The 22,745-nt window shown below is 39.1% G+C and overlaps 1 protein-coding gene and 1 long non-coding RNA gene across 2 annotated transcripts; one reads left to right on the top strand and one right to left on the bottom strand.

The window, feature by feature from the left end:
* Positions 1 to 722: 722 nt before the first annotated feature.
* Positions 723 to 21,583, bottom strand: LOC128266281 (tachykinin-like peptides receptor 99D). The gene is made up of 10 exons (XM_053002687.1): positions 21,113 to 21,583; positions 13,199 to 13,519; positions 9,784 to 9,998; positions 6,887 to 7,061; positions 5,416 to 5,631; positions 3,992 to 4,142; positions 3,356 to 3,552; positions 1,793 to 1,932; positions 1,659 to 1,724; positions 723 to 1,579 (listed from the first exon to the last, which is right to left on the bottom strand). Exons 2-10 carry the CDS (start codon positions 13,390 to 13,392, stop codon positions 1,401 to 1,403), a joined length of 1,533 nt encoding a protein of 510 aa, XP_052858647.1. The 5' UTR covers positions 13,393 to 13,519; positions 21,113 to 21,583; the 3' UTR covers positions 723 to 1,400.
* On the top strand, positions 13,403 to 14,075 carry LOC128266282 (uncharacterized). Its single transcript, XR_008269047.1, has 3 exons — positions 13,403 to 13,540; positions 13,630 to 13,734; positions 13,804 to 14,075. It is a non-coding gene; the product is annotated as an uncharacterized LOC128266282 (long non-coding RNA).
* Positions 21,584 to 22,745: the final 1,162 nt, after the last annotated feature.

Raw genomic sequence — 22,745 nt, 5'->3', positions numbered from 1 at the left:
ATAATACGGATTATGCACGACTTGGAAATACCCTGTTCTGTGCTTGAGCTTACAAGTAATTACATTAGCATTTTGGGTAAGTCTACCATTTGTCAGCCCGTAAACAACTAAAATTTTACAACATTTACCCTTGTTCCTTTTTCACACTTCACAATTCTGTAAGACCCTTGTTCTCCAGCTTGATAGGTATGAAAAACAACCGAATTATTCATAGCTTATAGGAATAGAGCAATGTGGAATTAAGTGAGTTGAAGACTTTACCCCCTGTACTCCAAATATATGTTTATGCTCTGCTGGTTCGGGAAAGTGCTTACATCGAGCACATAAAGCAAAAAAAAATCAAATGCAATTTTCTCTAAAATGGTTACTGATAAAAAATTGATACGCCAGCCGGCAAAGATGGCTTGTGGGCATAACTCGCTTAGACACAGGCACATGTGCATTCAAATACGCCCGTATTCAGGCCTTTATTCAGTCGCCCTAGGCACTTGGATTATTCATATTTAAATTTGTCTTACACCCTCGCTGGAGGTTCCATTCTGGCTAGATTCGCAACAGTGTTTGCCACTCCTGTCAGCTCGCATTCCCCGTTCCCCATTCCCCATTCCGCATTCACACTCCGAATATAATATGGATGGAATAGCTGAATAAACAGAGTCGCTGCCGTACTCATTTTAGGCCGTTGACAGTCCGGAAACCCAATACATCTAAGAACAACTCGGTGATGGAGCAAGTCGCTTTATTCGCAATAACATTTAAATTCATACATTTATATTTACACGTACATTCACACTCATAGTCATTTGTTTATTTGTTACAACTTAAGCAAGCAGCCGTAAAGCGTTGAGAAGAATTAAAAACACACAGTTTGTAGGAACCAATCCGAATATTTACAGTGACACAAATGGATCAGTTAGCCTAATGGGAAACCCACTTTTCGGCTCAAAAGTGCTTTGTAGCAGTTTAATTTCGATTTTCCTTGTCCCAACAACCATTTGCACTGAAGTACAACAGAGTATTGGGTTTCTTGCAACCTATTTTTGATTGAAAATTCCCAATTAGTGGGTTACGGTCTGTAATCCAGCTATATCTGATATGTTCGAGGGGCAAGGACGTTAACTTAGCTTTGGTTTCTTCAAGAATGAATTGTAATATAGTCTAATTGGCTACCAGGCTTCTGGGCTTCTAGGCTTCCAATTAACTCCAATGACCTTTGTAGAAATATGAATTCGAGACCTTAAATAAGCTTAGAGCCAGGTTTTGTCATTTTCGGACGAGTCCCTTTCGCCCATTCCAGGATTGGTGCGTCGGTAGTTGTTGTTGTAGGGCGAAGAGCAGACAATCTGGGTCTGCATCTCCAGGCTCTCCGGCGGCACCACCTGGATGGCGATGGCCGGCTGTCAGGAGAGCAGTTGTGTGGTGTTGGCCGTACTGCTGGCACCATTGTTGGTGGCACTATTCGAACCCGACCAACGCTGCTGCAGCTCCTGCTGATAGGACATCCTCTTCCTGTGTCCTCCGCCAGTTGATTTCGACTCCGCCGGTAGACTACTCCTCAGCGTGGCATTGCGATTTATTCCTGTGAATTAAATTATTGAAGAAAAATTAGATACCACCCTTTTTTATCCACTTATCGTGGGCCCAGGGTCCAAACTCACCGCTGTGCGAAATTCGATGCGATTTCGGTGAGCTGGGGCAGGTATAAAGTATGGATTTCTGGGTATCTATCAAAGCAAAAAACTCATTAGCGTTCCATCCTTTTGTCATGCCAATTGCCAGCGGCTAAACCTACCATTGCGCTTGATGCGGTTATGATCCGGAGAGCCGGAGCAGGAGTACCTGGATGTCAGGTTCTCCCGTCGACTGAAGGGCTCCGTGCCTACACGCACAAAGAGGCACCAGCGGAAAACCATCTTGAAACCATAGCGAAAGCTAAGACAATACATAATATTAGAGTCATATTTTAAGCTACTTTAATATGTAAATCGTTGTTAACTACCAAAGGTTTTAAGCTTTAATTTTGTTCTGTTAGAATACAAAATTTGTTTTAATATCTACCAAGTATAACAAGCAATATCCCTGAAAAGATTTATGGATTGCCATTGCGACAAACCCTGAAACACCTCAACTTGTTTTATTTATGAGCAGCTTTTTCTGTTGGCTTTGTTCGATACCCCTTCATGTACACACTATGCTAGTATATCGACCTGGACACCGCTTACTCATATAATCTATAGTGTAACGGGAGTGTCTTTTACGGGCCAACGCGGCAACTTAATATCTCCGTGTTCCCCATGGGTAGTAAATATAAAAAAAGACCTTCATTGTCGTTGTCGTCATCATTTGCATATGGGGCGCCATCAATTGACTGGAGCTGCCTGAATGATCCTGGGCAGCCAGTCTCACGTGCCGGCCGGAATGTTTTTTTTTTTGCCACGTAGAAGACCCATTATCCGGCTTCGTTCCAGTCCGGCGTTTCCCCATCAGTCAAATATCCGCTGACTGAGCGGAATTAATTGCAATCCGCTACGTTTTTCCGGACACGGACGCGCGAACACCGACTGCCAATTTGTACGGCTATATATGTTGGAGCCACGTCTTTTGTTTCACACCCACGACTGCGGTTGAATAAATATGACGGTGGCTTTTGTTGTTTTACAAATTTCATTTTATTTAAAATTATTTCTCAAAAATGATTGCTCAGTAAAATCTATCTGTTGGGTAAAGGATAATTGCTAAGAGACTTAGGCAACTTGCATAAAATGCAAGTATATGCAAAAATAGTCAAAAAAAACTTTTTAAAATTTGTTTATTTTTTGGAAGGCTTGAATTTAATTGCTTTAAATTGTGCTGCATAAATTTAAGGAAAAATACATTTAAATGCATTTTTATGTACATTTTAATGAGCCTTAAAATCAGCTTAAATTAAGGCGCAGTTAATTATATATAGATAATAAATATTTAAACCATTCTTCAACATAACCAATCTGATTTTTGTACATATGTAAACATTTCTGCTTTCATTTCGACCGCAGTTGTATGTCAGTTTGCCGGAATCATGTGGTCATATATATACAAACTATACTGAAAGTGCGAGACAGTGACAACCACTAACCGCGGGAACATTGAGCCTGCCTTCTCTGTGGTAATGATGACGGGCTCATTTATTTCCGGGGAGTCGGTTAACCAATCAACTAATCTGTCGACGGGTCTCTTGCCGAGATGTCGGTGTCCTGAGTGGCACTGCACTTTGTACCCTAATCGTGCTAATTCAACCGCAAATTATCCAATTTGTTGTGGGTTAAGGCGACCACATGGACATGGCACTCAAGTGTCAATCGATTCAGCTACTTACCGCGAATTCATCCAGCAGTATATAATGGGGTTGTACATGGAGTTGCTCATGGCCAGCCAGTAGATGGCCAGGTAGAGTTCCTGGATGAAGGGTGCCTCGGTGATGGCCGGATAGCAGGATGTGATGATGAAGTAGCTGTGGAACGGCAGCCAACAGATGGCGAATATCAGGACGACCACAATCATCATCTTCACCACCTGAGGAAAGTTTACGTTTGTTTATTTAAGAGACATTATTTTTAAGAGACATTATTATATTTTGTAGCAAATAGATATAACAATTTCTGTCTACAACATTAAAAATTCCATTGAATTTAATTGTTCAACAGAACTCATTGCCATTAAACTTTAACGACTTTCAGGGACAGCTGGTAAATTGAACCTGAACACTAAGCATCAACACAGGATGCCAAACTAAACATAAGTTTTCGGAAAAGCAATAAACATTGAGTTACAACTGAAGCCACTATAAAAACATTACTTATGAAAACAGCTCAAAATTAACTACAAATAATTTGAAGCTTGGGGAAATTTGGGGGCAATCCATTTGAAATTTATTAAAAATGTCTTGTTTGAAAAAATGTGTCATATAGGGAATCGGGAATTTAGGAATCAGGAATCAGGAATGGGGACTTACCCTCCGTTTACTGCGCACATTCTCCACCTGGCGAGGCGTGCACTCGCCAATGGTCTTGGATCCCCAGAGCTCGATGCCCACACGCGAATAGGTGACCGTCATCGAAACGATGGGCAGGAAGTAGGTTAAAATGATGATGAGGATGTTGTAGCTAAACGACGACAAAGGCGCACAAATAGTAGATCAGACACCGTGTTTACAAGCCCTACAGTTAGTCGAGCAATGCTTTTAAAATCCCCTATCCTAACGCTCCATCGGACATTGTTGCTGCCATGGCTTGTTTTGGCTTTTGTTTTATTTTTTATTGAGCAAGTAGCAATTTGGAATGAATCTAAAATTAATGGCCTTGCAAGTGTGACACAATGCATAACACTGGGTACTGGGTACGCAGGACGCGGCATGCGGCATGCGGGACACCAACTGCTACCAAATTGCCATACAAAATGGCTGTAAAAGCAACACGTTTTACTTGCCCCTCTTCCTGATTTTTGGCCCCCAGGCAAAACAAAAAACCAACCCAACCACCCAACCACCCACTCTGCCATTTGTTTTTTATGCGAACTTCTCGGTTCAGTTTTGTCTCCGAATGTCCGCTTTTACGACCCCATCACCGATAATCCCATCCCATCCCATCACATCCCCATGTCCCAGCTTCAGATCCTGAAGCTGCATGTGCAACCTCCAACTTGGACGACGCTGTGATTTTTGATTTACACCTTCATCGCGATGGAGTTTTTCTACGAACGTTTTTTCTATGCACCGGACCCAATTTAAAGGTACTTTGAAAATCTTCAAAAATCAAAGCATGTACCCAAAAATTGTTACATACAAAATTATGCCTTTAAACCATTTTTTTAATTTCAAAAGCCACAAAAGAACAGTAAAGCTATTATGGTAAAGTGATACTCCAATATCTTTTGGTGGTTGGGTTTCAAATTGTTTTCTTTCATTACATTTTTATGCACTTTTATTACATCATTTGTCATAACCAAAAATAGCATCTTGAACTTATTTGTTGTAACACAACTAAACAAAATAGGACAAATATAGTAAAAATCTGTATACATTTTTCCTTTATTATAAACTCTTAAGTTTCGAAAGTGAATAAAATATATACAGAATCCCAAAAATATGTTAAATACTTAAAATCTAATCCCTTTTAACCCTTTACTGTAACCCTTTAACTGTATCCCTAAATATCTTCAGTTCTTGATAGAACAATATGGTCAGTAATAGGAATTGCAATGCTTGAAAGAAAACGAATTTTATTCAAATTGTTTGCAGTGTACAAACGAAAGGTGTTTTTCTCGTCCCAACTGTAGTGGAATTGGCTAACAAGCTCTGACAGATTCGACTGGCATAAATTCGACTGAGCTGAGCTGAGCACTCGATGTTTTCGCCGCGAAAGGACGAAGGATACTCACATGGACTCCAGTCTCGAATGGTTTGTCATGCCATCGGGCCACTCCGGATAGCAGACGGTCCGTGGACTCTGGCCCTTGACCGGCACCTCCTCCGTCCGGTAGGTGATCATCATGGGGCAGGAGATGAGCGTGGAGGCCAGCCAGATGATTGCCGCAATGGCCAAATTGCATCGCTTGCTCATCCGCGGCTGCAGCGGCCTGATGATGGCCACGTACCTGCGAAACAGAGGTGAGGTGCCATTTTAAAACAATTTCCAACAACGCGAGCCCTCTCTGCGGAAAACTTTTTGCCGAAGAGGCACCTGACTATAAGCTGATTATCGAAATGCACGAGGTCACCCACAAAAAAAAAGGCTTCATAAAATGTTATTAAAATGGGAACGCCACAGCAAGAGCGTGCTATTACTGAAGAGTAATTTAATCTGCTGAATTTTTGGCCTGCATGGTGGGGATTCATCGGATCACGACATGCCATTAAAGGTTGGAGTCATTAAGCAAGTTTTTATAGAAACCTAATAGCCAAATGGAATTATGTGTCGTATTTTGCTGTCTTTTGTATTTATGCGTTAAGGATTTAGTAGAGACTTCCGTGGACTTTAAACGGATTACATTTCAATGGCTTCTGAATAAAAATCATTAAATGAAGCTGTTTCGTTGACTAGGCATTAATTTAATTTATGTGCTGAAAAGAAACATTATTTATGTGCTGTACTTTGCAGCATTGGTAAACAATTTGTTTTAGTAGACTAAAACATTATTTATTTGTCCAGGATTTCCAATACATAAGTTTTCACTTATTGCTTTGGCCCAAGCAGCTGACACATTATGTATTAACTTGTTTTTTCTTAAGACTTTTTCCGAAGCTATTCTCTTGATTTATTTGTTTACGAGATTCAATAAAAAAATCTGTGCTAAATGTTTAAACGGAGCTTTTGACAGTATGTTTTAATTTATATGAATGCATTCGATTTTGAACCAATAAATCGTCAACAAATATTTGGGACTCAGTAAATAAGGAATTGTTTATAAACAGTTCAACATTCGTGAAAACGCGCTTAACAAGAAAGGGATTACGCTTCCCTAGCAAACCGAGCGTTAAAAAACAAAATTTAAAACATTTCAAGTAATTTGTCGGTTATTTTGTTTACTAGAGAGAATGATTTGATTTAACCTCTCAATATTTCAAACAGATGAACCATCAATAAGTGTTTCAGCCTAAGTAGCTGGAACATTGTTTATTAATGTTCTTAGGAGAACATGAACACGTATTTTGATGGGTTTTTATTCTGAGCATTGTGACAGGCAATCGAATTGTGTTTTCATGTCTGCAGCCCTATGAAATCCTATTAAAACGAATGGGTTATTTGGCCTATGTTTTTGAGCTTGATTGATAAGGGTCTCGGTAGGTCGGATATGCATATGAAGAAGAGTTTAAGTTAAGCATTCGCTCATAATGCCTCAATCCACTCACCTGTCGATGGAGATGGCCATTAAGGTGAACACGGAGGCGCAGATGCTCAGCATGGAGATGAACTGGGTCAACTTGCAGTAGAATTCGCCGAAGGGCCAGTCGCTGTCCAGCATGTAGTAGTAGCTAAAGGTGACGTTCAGACTGGACACCATGGCGTCCGCGATGGAGAGATTCACTGAACAACCGGAAAAGACAGAGACGAGCAATCACTTGTATCTGGTCGAGTGGCAGAAGCAACAAATTATGCAAAACAAACAACAAAGAATTTTTATAATTACAACCTTCGAGGGCCGAAATAAAACAATAAAACCCATCATCCCGACAGACGACTTACCTTTTACTTATGCCCAGTACATTTATAATTAGAGAGGAATAAAGTGCACTTTCACCCGCATATTTGTATAAAATTCAACGGGAAACAGGAAACGAAAGTATATAGGTATACTTTGTATACATGTCAACGTAGGAAGGAATTCGTTTCGTGGTACACTTTTATTGTATTTCATTTGCATGGAGCGATTTACATGCCAATGAATCAGCAGCCATAGACAATAAGAGGGGCCAAGAAAAGAAAATGGAAGCGCTGGAAAGGAAAAGTCTGCCGGCTGGCCCCGCCATTGTTTACTTTTCATTATCTACTGGAGATAAGGCGACCAAGTGGCGGAGAATAAAAAGCATCACGAAACAGCACAACAGCACCTACAATGAAACAAATGTCCTTTGCCGAACATTAGCCCGTGTCCTCATGTTATTCTCCGCTCCTGCGAGTCCTGTGAGTCCTATGTCCTATGACGCCTACAACATGACACGAGGCGACGTGTCGCATCCTAACAATCGACCTGGCTCCCGGGGCCGTTGACTATGGCTATATAGTATAGATATCTGGCCGCCATTTTCCCCGGGGCTCGGTTTTGTCAGCCACGTACCCAAATATCGATTCAGGCCCATTTTAATTAATAACAAAATTTTACTTTTTAGGCGCTTAGTCTTCACAGGGGGCACACTCACTCGCGGATAACAAGGAAAACATTTATGAAATTAAACAAAACCCCATTAAAACTGTTATAACATTATTTTGAGCTATACATTTTTGTAGAATTTAAATAAAATTTGCAACCTTTTTTAAAACTCAAGGTACAGTGTCTCAAATTTTTCCAAAATAAACCAAATAATAAACCAATAAAAATTGACAAAAAAAAAAAAAATTAATATACATATTAATATAAGTTTTCACCTTTTCTTTTTCAGAATGATCAAAAAGTATCAAAATGACCCACATTTATGGATAAATAACTTAAAAAGTGTCTAAATTAACTAAATTATATACATTTCCTCAAAAGTTGTCCATTCGGACAGTACTTTTTAGATCATTTTGATTTTTTGGTGTTTTTTAAGCTTATAATATAATATGCATATATAAAGAAAATAAATCCGCTTTAAAATCTTGATTAATTTTTTCTTTTTAAATCCCTTCATTAATTCTGTCTAAAAATGTACAAAGAAATACTTATAGTTACAAGAGTTTTCCTTTGACATTCCAAATAAAAATATGAAAAGACTCTTGGAAGAAGCGATACTCTAACCAAGGAACTCAAACAAAAGATGCAAATACGCATTGATAATGAACCCAAAGAAGATTATCATCCGGTGACTGGCTTTCCCCCACAAACTCAACCACCTCGATGGGCGGACGAACTGCTCCTCCAGATGGCTGTGATGTGAATTTGAAATTTGTGTGCCCAAAAATGATTAAAACGTCAGAACTTGTTACTCATAATGATGGCCAATGCGTATTTATAAATGCAAATTCGAAATGCCTTTGCCAAAGCCTTGCGAGCTCAACGGTCATTTAGTTTACGTAATAATAATAATCATTACCAAGTCAGACGAATGAAAGGAAAGTGAAGGACACGGTGCCTTCCCCATTGTTATTCGTTATATAGTACCTGGCTGGGGCCCGTCGAACAGAAGAGCTGGATTAGTGGTAAGCTGGCAAAACGGAATCAATTCCAGGTTCGTTTTATTGCTTCCCATCCTAAGTTTCTTGGGTATTGTATTAAAATAATTGCGCATACATAAAGCCGGCAATCAGGTATTCAAAAGTGGCTGAACTACTCATCCCTGGGACAAAATGTCGTCATTGTCATTACGATAAGAAACTTTGTGAAAACTTTCGCTAACTTTTGACGAGTTTTGCCTGTCTTAGCATGCATTTAAATTATTTAAAGTGTGATTAGTGTGTGCATGAGATTTGCCAGATTGAAAATTTAATGCACTCTTGAACGTGACTAAAAGCATATTCAATTAATGAAAGCCGAGCTTAGACTTTAGAAGGCAAACTTCATAACTGGATTTGATGCCCAAAGCTGAGGAAATTAAATCAAATGCCATCCGGACGGTGCTTCTACCTCGCTTACAAACAAAATTGGCGACGGTGGAAGATTGAAGGGTTGTAAAGTTAATATCTGCGAGGTGCAACAGGGCGCATGAAAAATGCAGGCGAGGGAAGGCCAGTTGCTCTTAAAGTGCTCCACGGTGCAGTAGCCATTACTGGGTAATCCAGCCTTCTTCTACCCGGGAGAATATTAAAAAAAAGACCCTACGTTCCTGTTAAAAGCTCGTCGACCTTAACTGGACTCACCGAAGAAGAAATATTAAGTTTTTAGTTGGAGTAAAATGTTTAAATTAAATAAGAGTAGTTTTCAGAAGTAACTTCAGTGATTACTGACTAAGTAAGACGAACTGTTTGACTTTCAGAAAATATTGGTTAGGGGCTGGGGCTTTCAAAATGTTTAGTTAAGTTTAGTTTAGTTTTAGCTAACATGCCGTATGAGTGATTTTTATCGCGTATACGCAACGGACACCCGACTGGCAGGTAAATAAGCCTACGCACTCACCTATAAAATAGTTGGTTACCGTCCGCATCCGCTTGGTCGTCATCACAATCCAGACTACAATCAGGTTGCCGCCCGTCGACACAATGACCATGCCGCCGAAGAGTATGCTCCAGAGCACCTGGCGCCACCACGGGACCACAAATGCAAACGAGCGCGTCTCCATAGACGCTGCCGCATCCTCCACGTTGACGGTGGTGGGCAGGTCTGTGGATAGGCTGTGGATGAGGATGTGGATACGGATGTAAATGGGTAAGGGGGTTCAGTGGGGAATTAGTGACATCGAGATTAAGTGTGTGTGTTATGTTTCACGGCCATAGTCGAGTGCCAAGTGGGTGATGTGTCTATGTAAGCAGGCGAATGGGTGCTTTCAGCTTACAAGCATATGTACACTGGCAGAAAATCTCACAAAAAGTGCTTAGGCAAGACTATTGTTAGGTAAATACTATAAAAGGCTTGTCAAATTTAAATTTTCTGGTTTCAATTTCATAATTACAATACAAATTCATCTTTTTTTATATTTCTGTTAGTTTAAATCAATTTTTTTTTATTTTTTGTCTTGATTCATGACTATTTTATTAATTAATAAATTAAACTGCATTTTCAGATACAACCCATATTAAAATTTTGTAAAATCATTTATATTTAAAAACCTAACTACTATATACACATTTAAGTCTTAAAAAACCAATATTTAATAAAGGATAAGAATAAGTATAAATTTCAGAATGTTAAACACCGTTTATTACCCTTTGGCAACATACAAGACATGAAATCCCTACAAAAAAAGATGTTATAAATGTTAAATAAATAGATTTTGAGAAAATTAGGTCATTTTTTAGAAATTACTAGGGTCTTAAAACAATTATTGAATAAAAACAATGTTATTCGTATTAAGTCCAGCGGAATTCCGGATTATTTATTTATGGTTTATGATATTCTGCATACTATAAAAATTCTTTGTAAATTAATTCTCTTTGTGCATCTATATGTGCGACTCCAGGATGTTGTAGCTATTAAGCGTGTGTAATTGTGCGTGCGTTGACAAATCCGTGTTTTTCTGCAGCGCCGTCTGCCACATAAAACATCGGGTTCAGCCGGAGGGCAAGGGACTCCACTCACTCATCGGCGGTTGTCGTCATCTTTTTAATATTTCGTGAGCCCCGACTTGTTTATTTAGGTTCGCATCTAGGCGAGTGTTTAAATAGAGGCTCCGGGAACCCTGAGATTCGCTCCAGCGGATTTGTGACGCCCCAGCCCGGTTAGTTTGCTATTGGACACACACACACACGCAAACTTGGGGGGCAGGACAACAGCCATGTCATTTAATATGCACGCTGTGTGCTGGAGATGGCACTAAATTGGCTAGGCAGTCATTAATGCTCTGTTTATTCACTCTTCAGAGCAATTAAAAAGATGCCCACATAGGTAATTCTCACTTTACATACACCCCTTTTTCGCATGATGAATGGCGGGGATTTACATAAAGTCTCCTTTGTTCGAGGGCCTAATGCGAAGAGGATTATTGATTTGTTTTGTGGGGCTCAGATAGGCCTATGGAAAACGAAAAACGGAATGAGAAGTGCCAGGGTAGGAAAACAGAGGATTGAAGAAAATTCAGGCAGCCTCCTGCAAATGAAAATATCATGACAAAAAGTACAAAAAATGTTTGCTACTATACTGATGTCTTCTGCTCCCAGAGCTGCCAGGCTTGTTGATATTGATGTTGTGGTTTAAATAGTGCACATCTACTGGAAAAATGGGTATATTGGTTCAGAGAATTTTCGCTTTTCATTTTACTTTATTGGCATATTGTAAAGTCAGGATTGTTGTTGAAAGAACATTAAGGAAAACAAAAATAGAAATAGAAATTGTTCAACAAAAGTTGCTATTGTTCCATTGTTATTGTATAACTCTCCCTTAAATATATATTTTTCATAAGGAGAATTCTCTTCTCAAAATAGCCTGTGAGAGCAATTAACCTATGTCAGTTTTATGAGTTGTTATGGGAATATGGACAGTTTGAGCAAATGAAATTGTTATATTGCCACTCCAGTGAAATGTGTACAAATATGTTTTTGCTTTGATGCACGAAATCTTTTGTGCAAAAATTCTCCCAATTTTAGGCAACTTGGTTGCCCTTTATTTGCACATAAATCGGACGTAGTGTCTGCGCAAACAAATAGACAACTCAGAAGCAAATGGCAGTGGGAAAGGCAGCAGTAGCCAATGATACTGGCCACTGTTGTCACAGGATTGAGTGTTGAGCACTGCCTGAAGGATATATAGCAGTTTCGGGTCGCAAAAATAGCAGAGTCATTCGCCAAATGTATTTTCGATGCGTCAGACGCAGCCATATCCCAATAATTATCCGACTACGACTGTCGCACAACCCCATTTTTTGCTGCTGGTACGGCAGTAAATTTGGGACATGTCTGCCAAAAAAAGTGCCGACGCTTCTTCAGCCAGCAAAGAATGGGATTGAATGGCATAGAGCCCGCAGTTTCTTGTGTATATACACTAAGTATCTCCGCATTAAATGTGTTTGCTTTCCGCGAACCCAGCCCTGCGCCGTAATATGTATTCGAAACGGAAGTGAAGAACAAACGGACTAAACGGAACTGTCGGAGTGAATGACTGAATGGCGGAATAACTGAACGGAGGCGTCATTAGAGATGCACGTTAGTGGGGGCATAAAACAGAAGCGGAGGCGAACTCAACAGGACTCATCAAAAAGCCACGAAATCTAGGAGCTAGAGCGCCCCTTTCCACTTTCAAAGAGCAGTGGAGTAAGCTGGAATTTTTAGGGGCTTGGGTCTCTCTTTCAAAAACGTTTAATTTACACTGCGATTTGGTACTTGGGATGTAACCGTTTAAATAACTTTCATTACTAATTACTAATATTAAAGTCTCATTTTAATCAAAAACTTTAGAAGAAAAAAATCCATAAAAAATATATATTTTAATATTGAAATTAAATAATTAAAAAATTTAAAATAGTGTAGATGTTTTAAGAAACTACAGATCTGATTTTTTTTTTCATTTAACTTGCACTTTGAATTTGTACTAAGAAAAGTACAGAAGTTTCGTTATGAATTGGTTAACCTTTTTATTTATGGTATTTAGGTAGCCTTATGATTTACTGTAACATATATACGTTCCTAAAAGTGCTTCATATTTTTACTTAAATAGTTTAAGGGGCAATATTTTATAACAATGTATATTTTTCGATACAGTTCCCTTTTCCGGTAATGTATCATTGAAATATTTGTATTAGTTTATCAAAAAAAGACCCCCAAATCGAAATTGCTGCGACTGCCACTGCCACTGCTATGATAACCGTGTTTGTGCGTGTATTCGGACATTAATTGAGTCTGTGTCATAATTAAGCATTAGAAGGGATCCGAGTTTGACTCACGTTTGGCTGTGATTGAAGGAGCTGGTGGACAGGCCGAGGTCCTGGCCAAAATCGGTAAGCGGAGTTGTGTTGGTAGCCGCGAGGACACTGCTCATGGCCGAGTGAAGAACGGCCGCGGGGGTGCTCCAGTTGCTCCAGCTGCTCCAGCTGAGGTCGGAGTAGTCATCCGCCTCAAAGTCACTGCGGTTCTCCATGGCTGATGTCGTTTTCCGCACCCCGGAGTACCTACTTTCGCTTTGTCTTTAGCCTGACTGAGGGATTTCCGAGTTAATGTTGCGTTTCGCTTTTCCTTATTTGCTTTCCATTTGCCAACTGCTCGACCTGAAAAATGGAAAGAAAGCGGTAACAAGAACATCTAATTTCATTTCAAGAATGTTTTATTTTATTTTGTGATCTTTGTTGCCATCGTGTTCTGTTGTTTGAAAACAAAGCTTTTGATGCTCATTTACAGTAGAAAGTTTTCACATTCCCTCAACGTGCTTAAGAAGGTATTCGGTATCGATTTTGATTTCTTCTTGACTTTGTTTCATTTTTCGGTACGTGACTGACTCATTTGCGCCCTATCTCCTGCTCTTCAACATAAGTTTTCTGTGGTTTGTTTCTAGTTCTTTGAATAATCTGAATTAGGACTTCCCTCACGGCAAAGTTCCTTAAGTGTGCCTTGAAGAGATTGAGAAGTGGTGGCCATTAGTGAATCCGGATGCCTTGGAAACGTCCGCAGCAGTAAAACCGGCGATTTGTCCAATACGAAAGTTTGTTTTCGTGTTCGGGACAATAATATTGAACGTGGTCTCTACTAATTTATGACTCTAAACGCTAATGAACAGGAATCGGAATGGGAACTTAAGCTTCTTAATTAAAAATATTTTTCTATGGTACAACAACTTTTCTAACAAAAAACATACAAAAGTTTGTCAATGCTTTTATTTCTCTAAATATGTTACATTTTATTAATTGTAATTGCTATAAATAAATAGCCCTAAAGCTTTCATTTAGAGTTGAGTTATTTTTGTGCACATAATGATGCTCAAGGCTAAGAACATTATTATTTGTGTTTAAATTGTTTATTAAAAAGAAATATTAATGTCCTTAGCCTCGTGCATCATTATGCGGACGAAAATAGCTCAAATCCAATTGAAAAAACCCAGTGAAGCAGTATCTTTTTATGCGTCCCTTGAGCTAGATTTACCTACCTTTCGAGTATCAGATGACTCGCAAACAATTGTCTCTCGTCTCTACTTTTGGTCGATTATGAAAGGCCACGACGAATGGATGTCCCTTCCACAGGAGCGACTGGTTCGTCCTTCAATTATGACTGAGCTCGGTCCTTGGCAGCTCGAGATAATTGCGACGGCCAGTCGCTTCACTTGAACTTTAACAAAACGATAATCCTAGCATCCTTAAAAGCGTTTATATTACGAGGTTTATACTTTGTTTCTACCAAGCAGTGAGGGAAGAATTGTTACCTCTTAGAGTACAAGGAATAATGTTTAATATTTAATATTAAAAATTAAATATTGCCTTAATTAAGTGAAATCCTTATATATTTTTATATTTAATTAAGCAATAATTTTTATAATAATATTAACTATTAAAGTGATAGGCATTTCTGATCTGGTTATATCAAATGATTCCCTTTTTCTCCGTGTGTACTAGTTTATGTACCGGAATAATAATTTATCAGCCAAGTCAATAGGTTGCATCGATACCCCCTGGAAACAAAGCTGCAACCCGCTCTCCAAAGGCGAAAGCTATTAAACAAACAGTGCGGCGGGCAAAAATCAATTGCCGGCAGCTTGTCTGCCGAGAAAATGATTACAAATAATGACTACAAATAGACAAAACAAAGCATATGCCACAAGCAAATTGATAAGTTGGTTCTGGTTCTGGTTTTGTATGGATACTGGCAACTGGCAACTGGGCACTGAAGTGCAGCAGGCGATGAGGCGATGCAGTCTTAATGAAAGACAAACAATCTTCAAAAGGAATGTTCACCATAATTGGCAGATCGTTTCACGCCCCCAAAATAAACGTGCGATGTGAGCAAATATTTGCCAAAATAGCAAAATGCTCAACCAACTTTGGGTCGACCATTTCTGTTTTTTAAAAGTTTGTTTAAAGTTCGGGGTTTCTTTTGACTGATGTCCGTTCAAATTGCGTTTTCTGCAATAATCGCAAAAAATTAGATTCGCATTTTTGTGCTCGGCATTTCAGTGAACTTGAAAAATGGCCAAACTGTCACGTTCCATGGCCAGCCACCGAAAGTGATGGAAAGTGCTGATACAGTGAAAATTCTCGTGGGTTGCGTATACGCCGTGTTGTGCCATCACACAGAGCGCAAAGTTTAAATAAATTTGTCCCACTGACCCGCGCGATTGTTTCGCATTTATCCTCCGAGGTCTTTGTTTATGAAATCAACCCCAGCTAGACACAGCAACAGTAGAGATCTAGAAGCTTAGTAGTTGAGCGAAGTGTGCCTCCAGACACAGTCGGGCCTTTTGAAAACATCATGGTTAACACTTATAAGCCAAGTCTGCCGAACTCTGGACCAGCTTGTTCAAATGGGGGAAAATGTAAATATTCTAGTTTTCACATAGAGCTCACTTTGGCTTCACCACTCAAAACTTATACATTTTCCCTTATTCTCAAAATAGTTTCGAGTTGTTAGTGGTTTTGCTTGTAAGTTAACTTTATTTCTGCAGTGCCTGATTTGCAATTTTAAAATATTAAATTTAATAAAGCAAAATTGGCCTTTTTGGTATTGATTATGTGTAAATTCGTAGCAGGCCCTTTTTTTGCCTGCTACAACAAAGCAATTCCCCTTGGACCTTCGACTCGCCACAGCCGCTTACAACATTCCACATATTTTTCAGGAGCGTGGAAAGCACATGCAGCGTTCATTACGACCGAGAATAAAAGGTTCATTTTCTCCCGGTCCCTCGGCAGTTTTTCTTTTTTGTGTTTGACAAGTCAAGTACAGGGTGGCACAGTCATAGGCGCACAACGCCGAGAAATAAAGACGAGTTTAGTCGGTGGGTCTTTGTAAGTTGGGTCTGTGGGAGTGGGAGTGGGAGTGGGAGTGTGTGGCTGCAGCAAAACAGTGCGGGTCTATGTGGACAGCCCAGTCCCTTGGCTGAGCACTGGGAGAAAAGTCACTTAAATTGGTCAGCAAATGCGTAGATTTATTCGTACAAATAGCTGACATAATAATTAATAGACTAGATTTCGGTGTAAAACCATATTTCTAATATTTTTTTCTTGGCATAATTATAATATGAATATTTGTTTTATTTTAAATACGTTAAAGCTAAATCTATTTATGCATTTTTAAGTCTTTTTTTGAGTTTAAAGATCGCTTAGAATTGAATGCTTGAAATTCACATAAAATACGAAATCTATTAAATTCGAATAACAACAAATTAAATATATAATTAACATGATCTCAAATATGGACATTTTTTGTTTATCTTTTAAAAATACAATTCGAAAACTTAAATTTTAATATAAAAGATAATCCTTATCAACTGAGCTGTTTATTAACAAAAAAAATGTAATGGTGTTTTGGTAAGCTCTCCAGATATTTTAAGGTTTTATAAGAAGTTCCTGAAAGGTATTTCATAAATTTTAACATTATTATAAATCTCCAATTAATTTGTTTTTTGACTACATTTCATATTTTATTGATTGTTTCGCATTGTACAATAGCGTGGTCTTTAAGGTTGATCCTAAATAAGTTATCTTAATAAAATATAGTTATTCCCGTAACTATTGATGGTAGTTTTTGTTATATAATAAAAATAAGAAACTGGTTTTAATATATTTTTTCCCCTGCATACGATTGTGTATGTGCCACTACATATGTATGTCAATAAGAGTTGGGGGCGCTGTCCTAGTGCCCTGCCCTCCCCTCCCCCCTTTCTCCCACCCCCGAATCCTGCCATGTCGGTCCACATTCACAGTACTTTCACTTCCTGCCGCCCGGCCTGTATATTTCTAAAACAATTTATTAAAAAACAAAAATACGGGCTGGGGCAGTAACGTAGGCTTCCAAAAGTGGGACCAAAACGAAACGTAATAAGCACATTTTTGGGGGTAGTGGAAGTGAACTTGAATTGTAATTACCAACGCCTTTTTGCCGGCTTAAACGAGCGTTTTTAATTTCCCCACAAGCACACAGGCACACAGGAACACACTGGCACTGGCGAAACAATTAAGCAGAAAATGAGCATTAAATATATGGTAAGGGGCTGCAAATTGGCCACATGCGTTGGCAAACTCCTCCGGACCCCCAAATCTCGGCAGGCGGATAAAATTCATCAAAATGATTGTTTAATGAGCTCCGCACAATGCTGCGAGCAAGAATTCATTTGCGAGCTGGATTCATCTTTCGCACCTTCCGAAAAACAAGCCAGAACAATAACATTCACAAAAATTAAACAATGCCCCTTAATATATAAATAAACGGAGGTGATAAAAACGCTGAAATACTATATAAACATCGGATATATGTGTACTTGGAGAACTTGGAGATATATGGCTGTGTTGAGGCAGGACAAGTTGCTTCTGCGAATTTAATTGTTCAAGCGATTCGGGTTTATTTGCCTTTAAAGTGGGATGGGCAATAACAGATAACAGGCATTAGAAATGTTTACAAATGAATCGCACTGGCTCAAATATGTTGAAATTAAATTTTTGCTGGATTTCTCTGATTTCGTTGTGTACAGAGTTCAGTGGAATTTAGGGTGGCCAGTGTGTGTTCTAAGTATTATGTGCCATTTAAGGCCATTTTCCTGGCACACAGAGAAACCACAAAAGCCCTGGCAGTGAGTGCAAGAAATACTTTCAGCCCTCATGCGACTCACACCACTCATACGCCCTGTTGTACGGCCAATCGCCCTTGTTCAACCATTTCCAATTCCCAATCACCAGCAGTGGACATAAACCATAGCAAACAGGTGAAATGTGGAGCGGAGAAGCCGGGTATTTCAATGTCTTATCTTATCAGCACTCCAAGAACCGAGTGGAGAAACCAAATAACCGGGTGCAGTTCCGCCCAAATGTCTGGAGCTCTGGACTACGGCTACAATAAATTTTATACCCCGGCACCCACTTAGTCAATTTATTGCAATTATGTGTAAATTGAGGAACAAAGCGGAGACAGGCGTTGGCTCTTTGGCGGAGCAAGTGCAGAAAGGCAAACTACATTCCCCCAGTCTTATAGTCGCATAGTCCCCACTCCCATTTCACTTAACTCTCATTCGGTGTATTTTCCGTCAGATCTCTGCTCGGTGTGGAAAGATGAGAACGAGCACCAGTGGCCATGCCAGAGGGAATTTGAGTACACTTTATTTTTGATTTGAATTGCTTTTCTCTTTTTGAATGACTCCAGAACTGAGGCTATTGTAATTTACTTATTTTAAAATTGATTTCTGTACTGAACGATTTTTGTCAAGCTATCAAAGTCCTCCAGTATTGTCAAACATAATCTTTCAAGAGTAGTAATGTTAGGTTAACTAAGTGAATATGATATTAACTTTTCCTTAAACAAACCTTTGTACTAAGGCCTTAAGGAAGTTAAGTTTTTATTGCAAAAATTGTCTAAATCCTAAATTAAATTTGTAAGCCTGATCCCTTGTAAATTTAAAAATCACTAATAAATTGAGTCGGCTATCTTAGCTCTTGCAAAATCATAAATAAATATTTGCCCCTTGCCAAGTTGTGTAACAAAAGTTTAAATTAGATATACAAAGTTGCAAGACCAATAAATTGGGCATTTGTGTATTGGATATGTTATTTTATGACCTTGCAAATGAACAATACCTTCAATTTAAGCCATTCATCTTAAAAGAAACCCCTGTGGCAATATGTCCAGCCTTTGTGAGAAAGGCAGTGCATAGTTCACTGAAGCTGCATAAAAGAAGGACGAACTTAACTGAGCACCGCTAAAATATGTACATGAATCACGGACTTGTTTAGGACTGGCACTGCCCTCATTTAAATTCATATAGGGCGGAGATAGTGAGCTGGTGTCCAGCTGAAAGCTGAGAGCCGAAGTTACACACGTCTCCGCCCTCCATTCCCAATGCCCATACCCCTCCCACATCCTTGGATGTCCTGGAAAAGACGTCAGCAGTGGGGCGGATGCCGCATCGGTTTCAATTTAATTAAATGTTTTGATGCATGACAGCACTGTGGACCAGGACCACTGGTCATACGAAGCATACGGAGCATACGGCATTCGCTTATTACTTATTCTCATTCGCATTCGCATTCGCTTAAAGATCCCTGCTTTCGTTCACGCCTGCCTGGACCTTTAAAGGCCGTTTTTTGGGGGGTGCCAACTAATGGCCTTCGGCCCACTAAGGGCTTACAGAACTAATGCGGAGGATCCCCCTTCCTGCTCCACCAAAAGTAATTCGCGTTGAAAGGATTTCGGTTTGCTCAGCTGACCGTCGGTGCGGCTTTTGTGGAGCGTCCATTACGGACAGGTCAAGATTCCAATACGGATGCGTCCATTTGCCCCAGCAAAGCAGCCATTTATCCGGTTAACCACTGAGAGAGTCCTTGTCCTCGTCCTCGTCCTCGTCCACGTTTACGTCCTCCAACCACATCCGACATTTCACAACATTTTGCGGCTTCACTAATCATAGTTGACATTAAATATTTAGGAGCGGCAAAGTTTTGGCAGCCTCTGATTGAGTTAGATGGCTCGGGGCTCAGAGGACCAATTAAGTGAGCTATTTGTTATTTGCCAAACGGATTCACTTCAAAGTGCTTTACTTCGATTTTGTGACTCCTAAATTCGAGTGAAAGGTTGAAGTGGACACATTAAGTTAATTAAATGGCAATATTATAATTATTTGGGTCTTAATCAAAGTGCCAATTAATTCATTAATCCACAAAGCAAGTTATTTGGCTTTAACTGTTATTTGCTTTTAAAACATTTGCAATTGTATGCAGATCTTAATTAAATTAATACATTTTTCATTGATTGAAACGACAATTGATTTGCTATATGCGGTTTTTCCTTGTTTAAAAAGATTTAAAGTGATTCTTGAAAGCTAATAAATTAAATAAAATTGATTACAAAAAAAATTTTGTTTATTGATATTGATTCACATACCCTAAAAAAAAGCATACCATTTATTTTTAAATTTATGCTAAATTTAATTTTCAACAAACGGTTGCTTCTTAAATTTAAACGGCTTGAAACCCCCTCAAGGTTGAAATAAGTTTAATCCGAAAATAAATACATTTTGTTTATTTGCATTATAAACATCAGAAATGTGCACATGTGAGAATCTCAAAGGGATAATCCAATGCGCGCAGTTTTTATTTTATTGCACAGGATGTTAACTAAATGATGCATAATTTAAAAACATTATATGCTTTCGGGGGCTTTAAACATATAAAAAACGAACGCAATCTAGTTAATTGCCAAATAAACGAATTTTGTTTCTCCGACGCGATTTCCCAAATCTGAGATCATCAGAGGACCCTTAAATCGACGAAGCCAATTGGCCGCGTTGATTTTTGGCTATCCGTTAACTATTTTTCGCTAGACTGGATTCGTGGCACTCGATGCTCAAATTGAGTGGAAAATTAGGGGTACAGGGGCATGCCCTGCAGTTTGATCTTTCAGATTTGGTTTAATCGCTTGATTAAGCGATTGAAGTAATTAAATTTCTGGAAAAGTTTTCGGGGCAGCCGAAAGTTGTCCACAAATAGCAGTTTTGTAATTACTTTGGCTACTCAAATTTGCATAAACTTTGAATTCAGCTGGACCCTAAAACAATTTCAGTTTTGGCTATGAGCATACTTTGCAATTAATTTCCCCCCGAAAACAATGTTTGTTTAATATGGAAAAGCAATGAAAAGACCAAAAAATATTTGAGGCAATGGGAGACCGCTTACCAGGAACTATGCTGCTATATTCCCCTTTCTCGCAGCACCAACTCGGCGTATGAGCAATGTCAGCCAATTGCAGGCACCGAAACACAAAGAAATTGTATTTAAAAATAAATTCCGCTTGTGCTATGCCTGCTACTTTGCGGTTCAGTTCCAGTGTTTATGTTTATTAGTTTTAATCAAAACACCAATTTGTATATTCAATTTAACGACTAGTTTATCGTTTTTCTATTCAATGCTGCGTGTTTGTTTGGCACGAAATTCAATTTTATTTTCAATCCACTGCCCCGAATTCAATTACGACACCGATCGAACGCCGGCGGCTTTTTCGCCTGCCCTAAGCTGATTTTCCATCATTTTTTCAACAATTTCCACCAGCAGCAGCAGCACTGCGAATCGAAAAGTCTGGTCGATCCGGCGGACCCGTCGCTTCTTCCGCTTTTTCCGCTTTCTTTCTGTTCGAACCGTACGCGCGCGAGTCTGCCGTTGAACTAAACGTTGGAATACTGAATGGCATGCCGGAATTTTTCTGAGGCTGTGCGCGCCATATCAGCGGGGCTATGAAGGGCTTCGAAATGGGAGCGTTTTCGTTGGGGTTTTCGGACCTTTGGGGACTCAAGCCGCTTGTTGCATATGTTGCGATGTTACCCCGGGGACAGGGGCTCACATAACCCCTTGACTCCAACGCAGGGGGGCCCTTTCCGTTTTAATTTCCTCCGTGAAAAAGGGAAAATTTCGATTTAAGCCGTTGAATTCAGTGGGAAAATCAAAAATTATGCCCGCTCGAATTGGCCAGTGTTGCCGAGTTTTCGTTTCTACGCCTGCGCTCTGTTTTGTGCTCATTGGTCTGCACTTCAGTCGCTCTCTGTTGTCATACGTCCATTCGTAAACAATCCGGATTTCAGAGATTCCGGCACGTGCACGCTACGGAATCTCAGGAAAAAAAATCAACTACATATTTTCTCAAATATCTTTGCTTTTAAAATTCACACATATTATTCTATTTAAGATTTTTTAATCAATTTTATCGGTGGAATTCCAAGAAAGTCCCAATTGCTTTCCCAATATGTATATAAATATTTTAGTTATTTTTATACTTATCTTAAAAGCAAAATAAGTAAGTTAACAAATTTTAATTTCATACTAAAAACCTCTAAAAGTAGAATGAAACCAACCACATCATTTACGCATTATTTTGTAATTAAACAACATTTGTTTTCACTGCATTGCGTCTGTTTGTTGGTTTTGGCCAAATGAGTTAGCTCTATCACACCAGACAGCCGCAGGTGTTGGTGGCTGATTCGGCCAAATATGCCTTAAGTAAGCAATGAATCTTAGGTGGCTTGCAAGGCACCAGAATTTGACGTCTTCATTTGCTAGCGGATATGGAATTCCGCAACTTCATTCGCCACAAATGCATCAACGTTCAATCAATCACTGTATTTAGCTGCAACAAAAATGCGGCTGTAACACATAACAAAACTACTGGGAATATCATGATAAGATTGTTGTCATTCTTTATCATGGACCATGTGGTCAATCTGATTTTATTGTAAAAAAAATACTTATCGATAAATTAAAAAACTTTATAAGGTGTTGAGGCTCTAATAGTATAAGATCATCCATTATTTTAATCTTC

Source organism: Drosophila gunungcola, chromosome 3R, assembly GCF_025200985.1.
Source record: "Drosophila gunungcola strain Sukarami chromosome 3R, Dgunungcola_SK_2, whole genome shotgun sequence".
In the NCBI taxonomy this organism is placed as follows: Eukaryota; Metazoa; Arthropoda; class Insecta; order Diptera; family Drosophilidae; genus Drosophila; species Drosophila gunungcola.
This window is presented reverse-complemented; position numbering and strand designations above follow the sequence as displayed.

What these genes read in the sequence shown, in the direction of transcription:
- LOC128266281 (XM_053002687.1), bottom strand. Translation starts at nt 13,392, where the DNA reads ATGGAGAACCGCAGTGACTTTGAGGCGGATGACTACTCCGACCTCAGC. An exon ending in ATGGCCATCTCCATCGACAG is followed by an intron (nt 5,632 to 6,886) that starts GTGAGTGGATTG and finishes TCTGTTTCGCAG; the next exon opens with GTACGTGGCCATCATCAGGC. An exon ending in CATTCGAGACTGGAGTCCAT is followed by an intron (nt 4,143 to 5,415) that starts GTGAGTATCCTT and finishes GTCGTCGTTTAG; the next exon opens with CTACAACATCCTCATCATCA.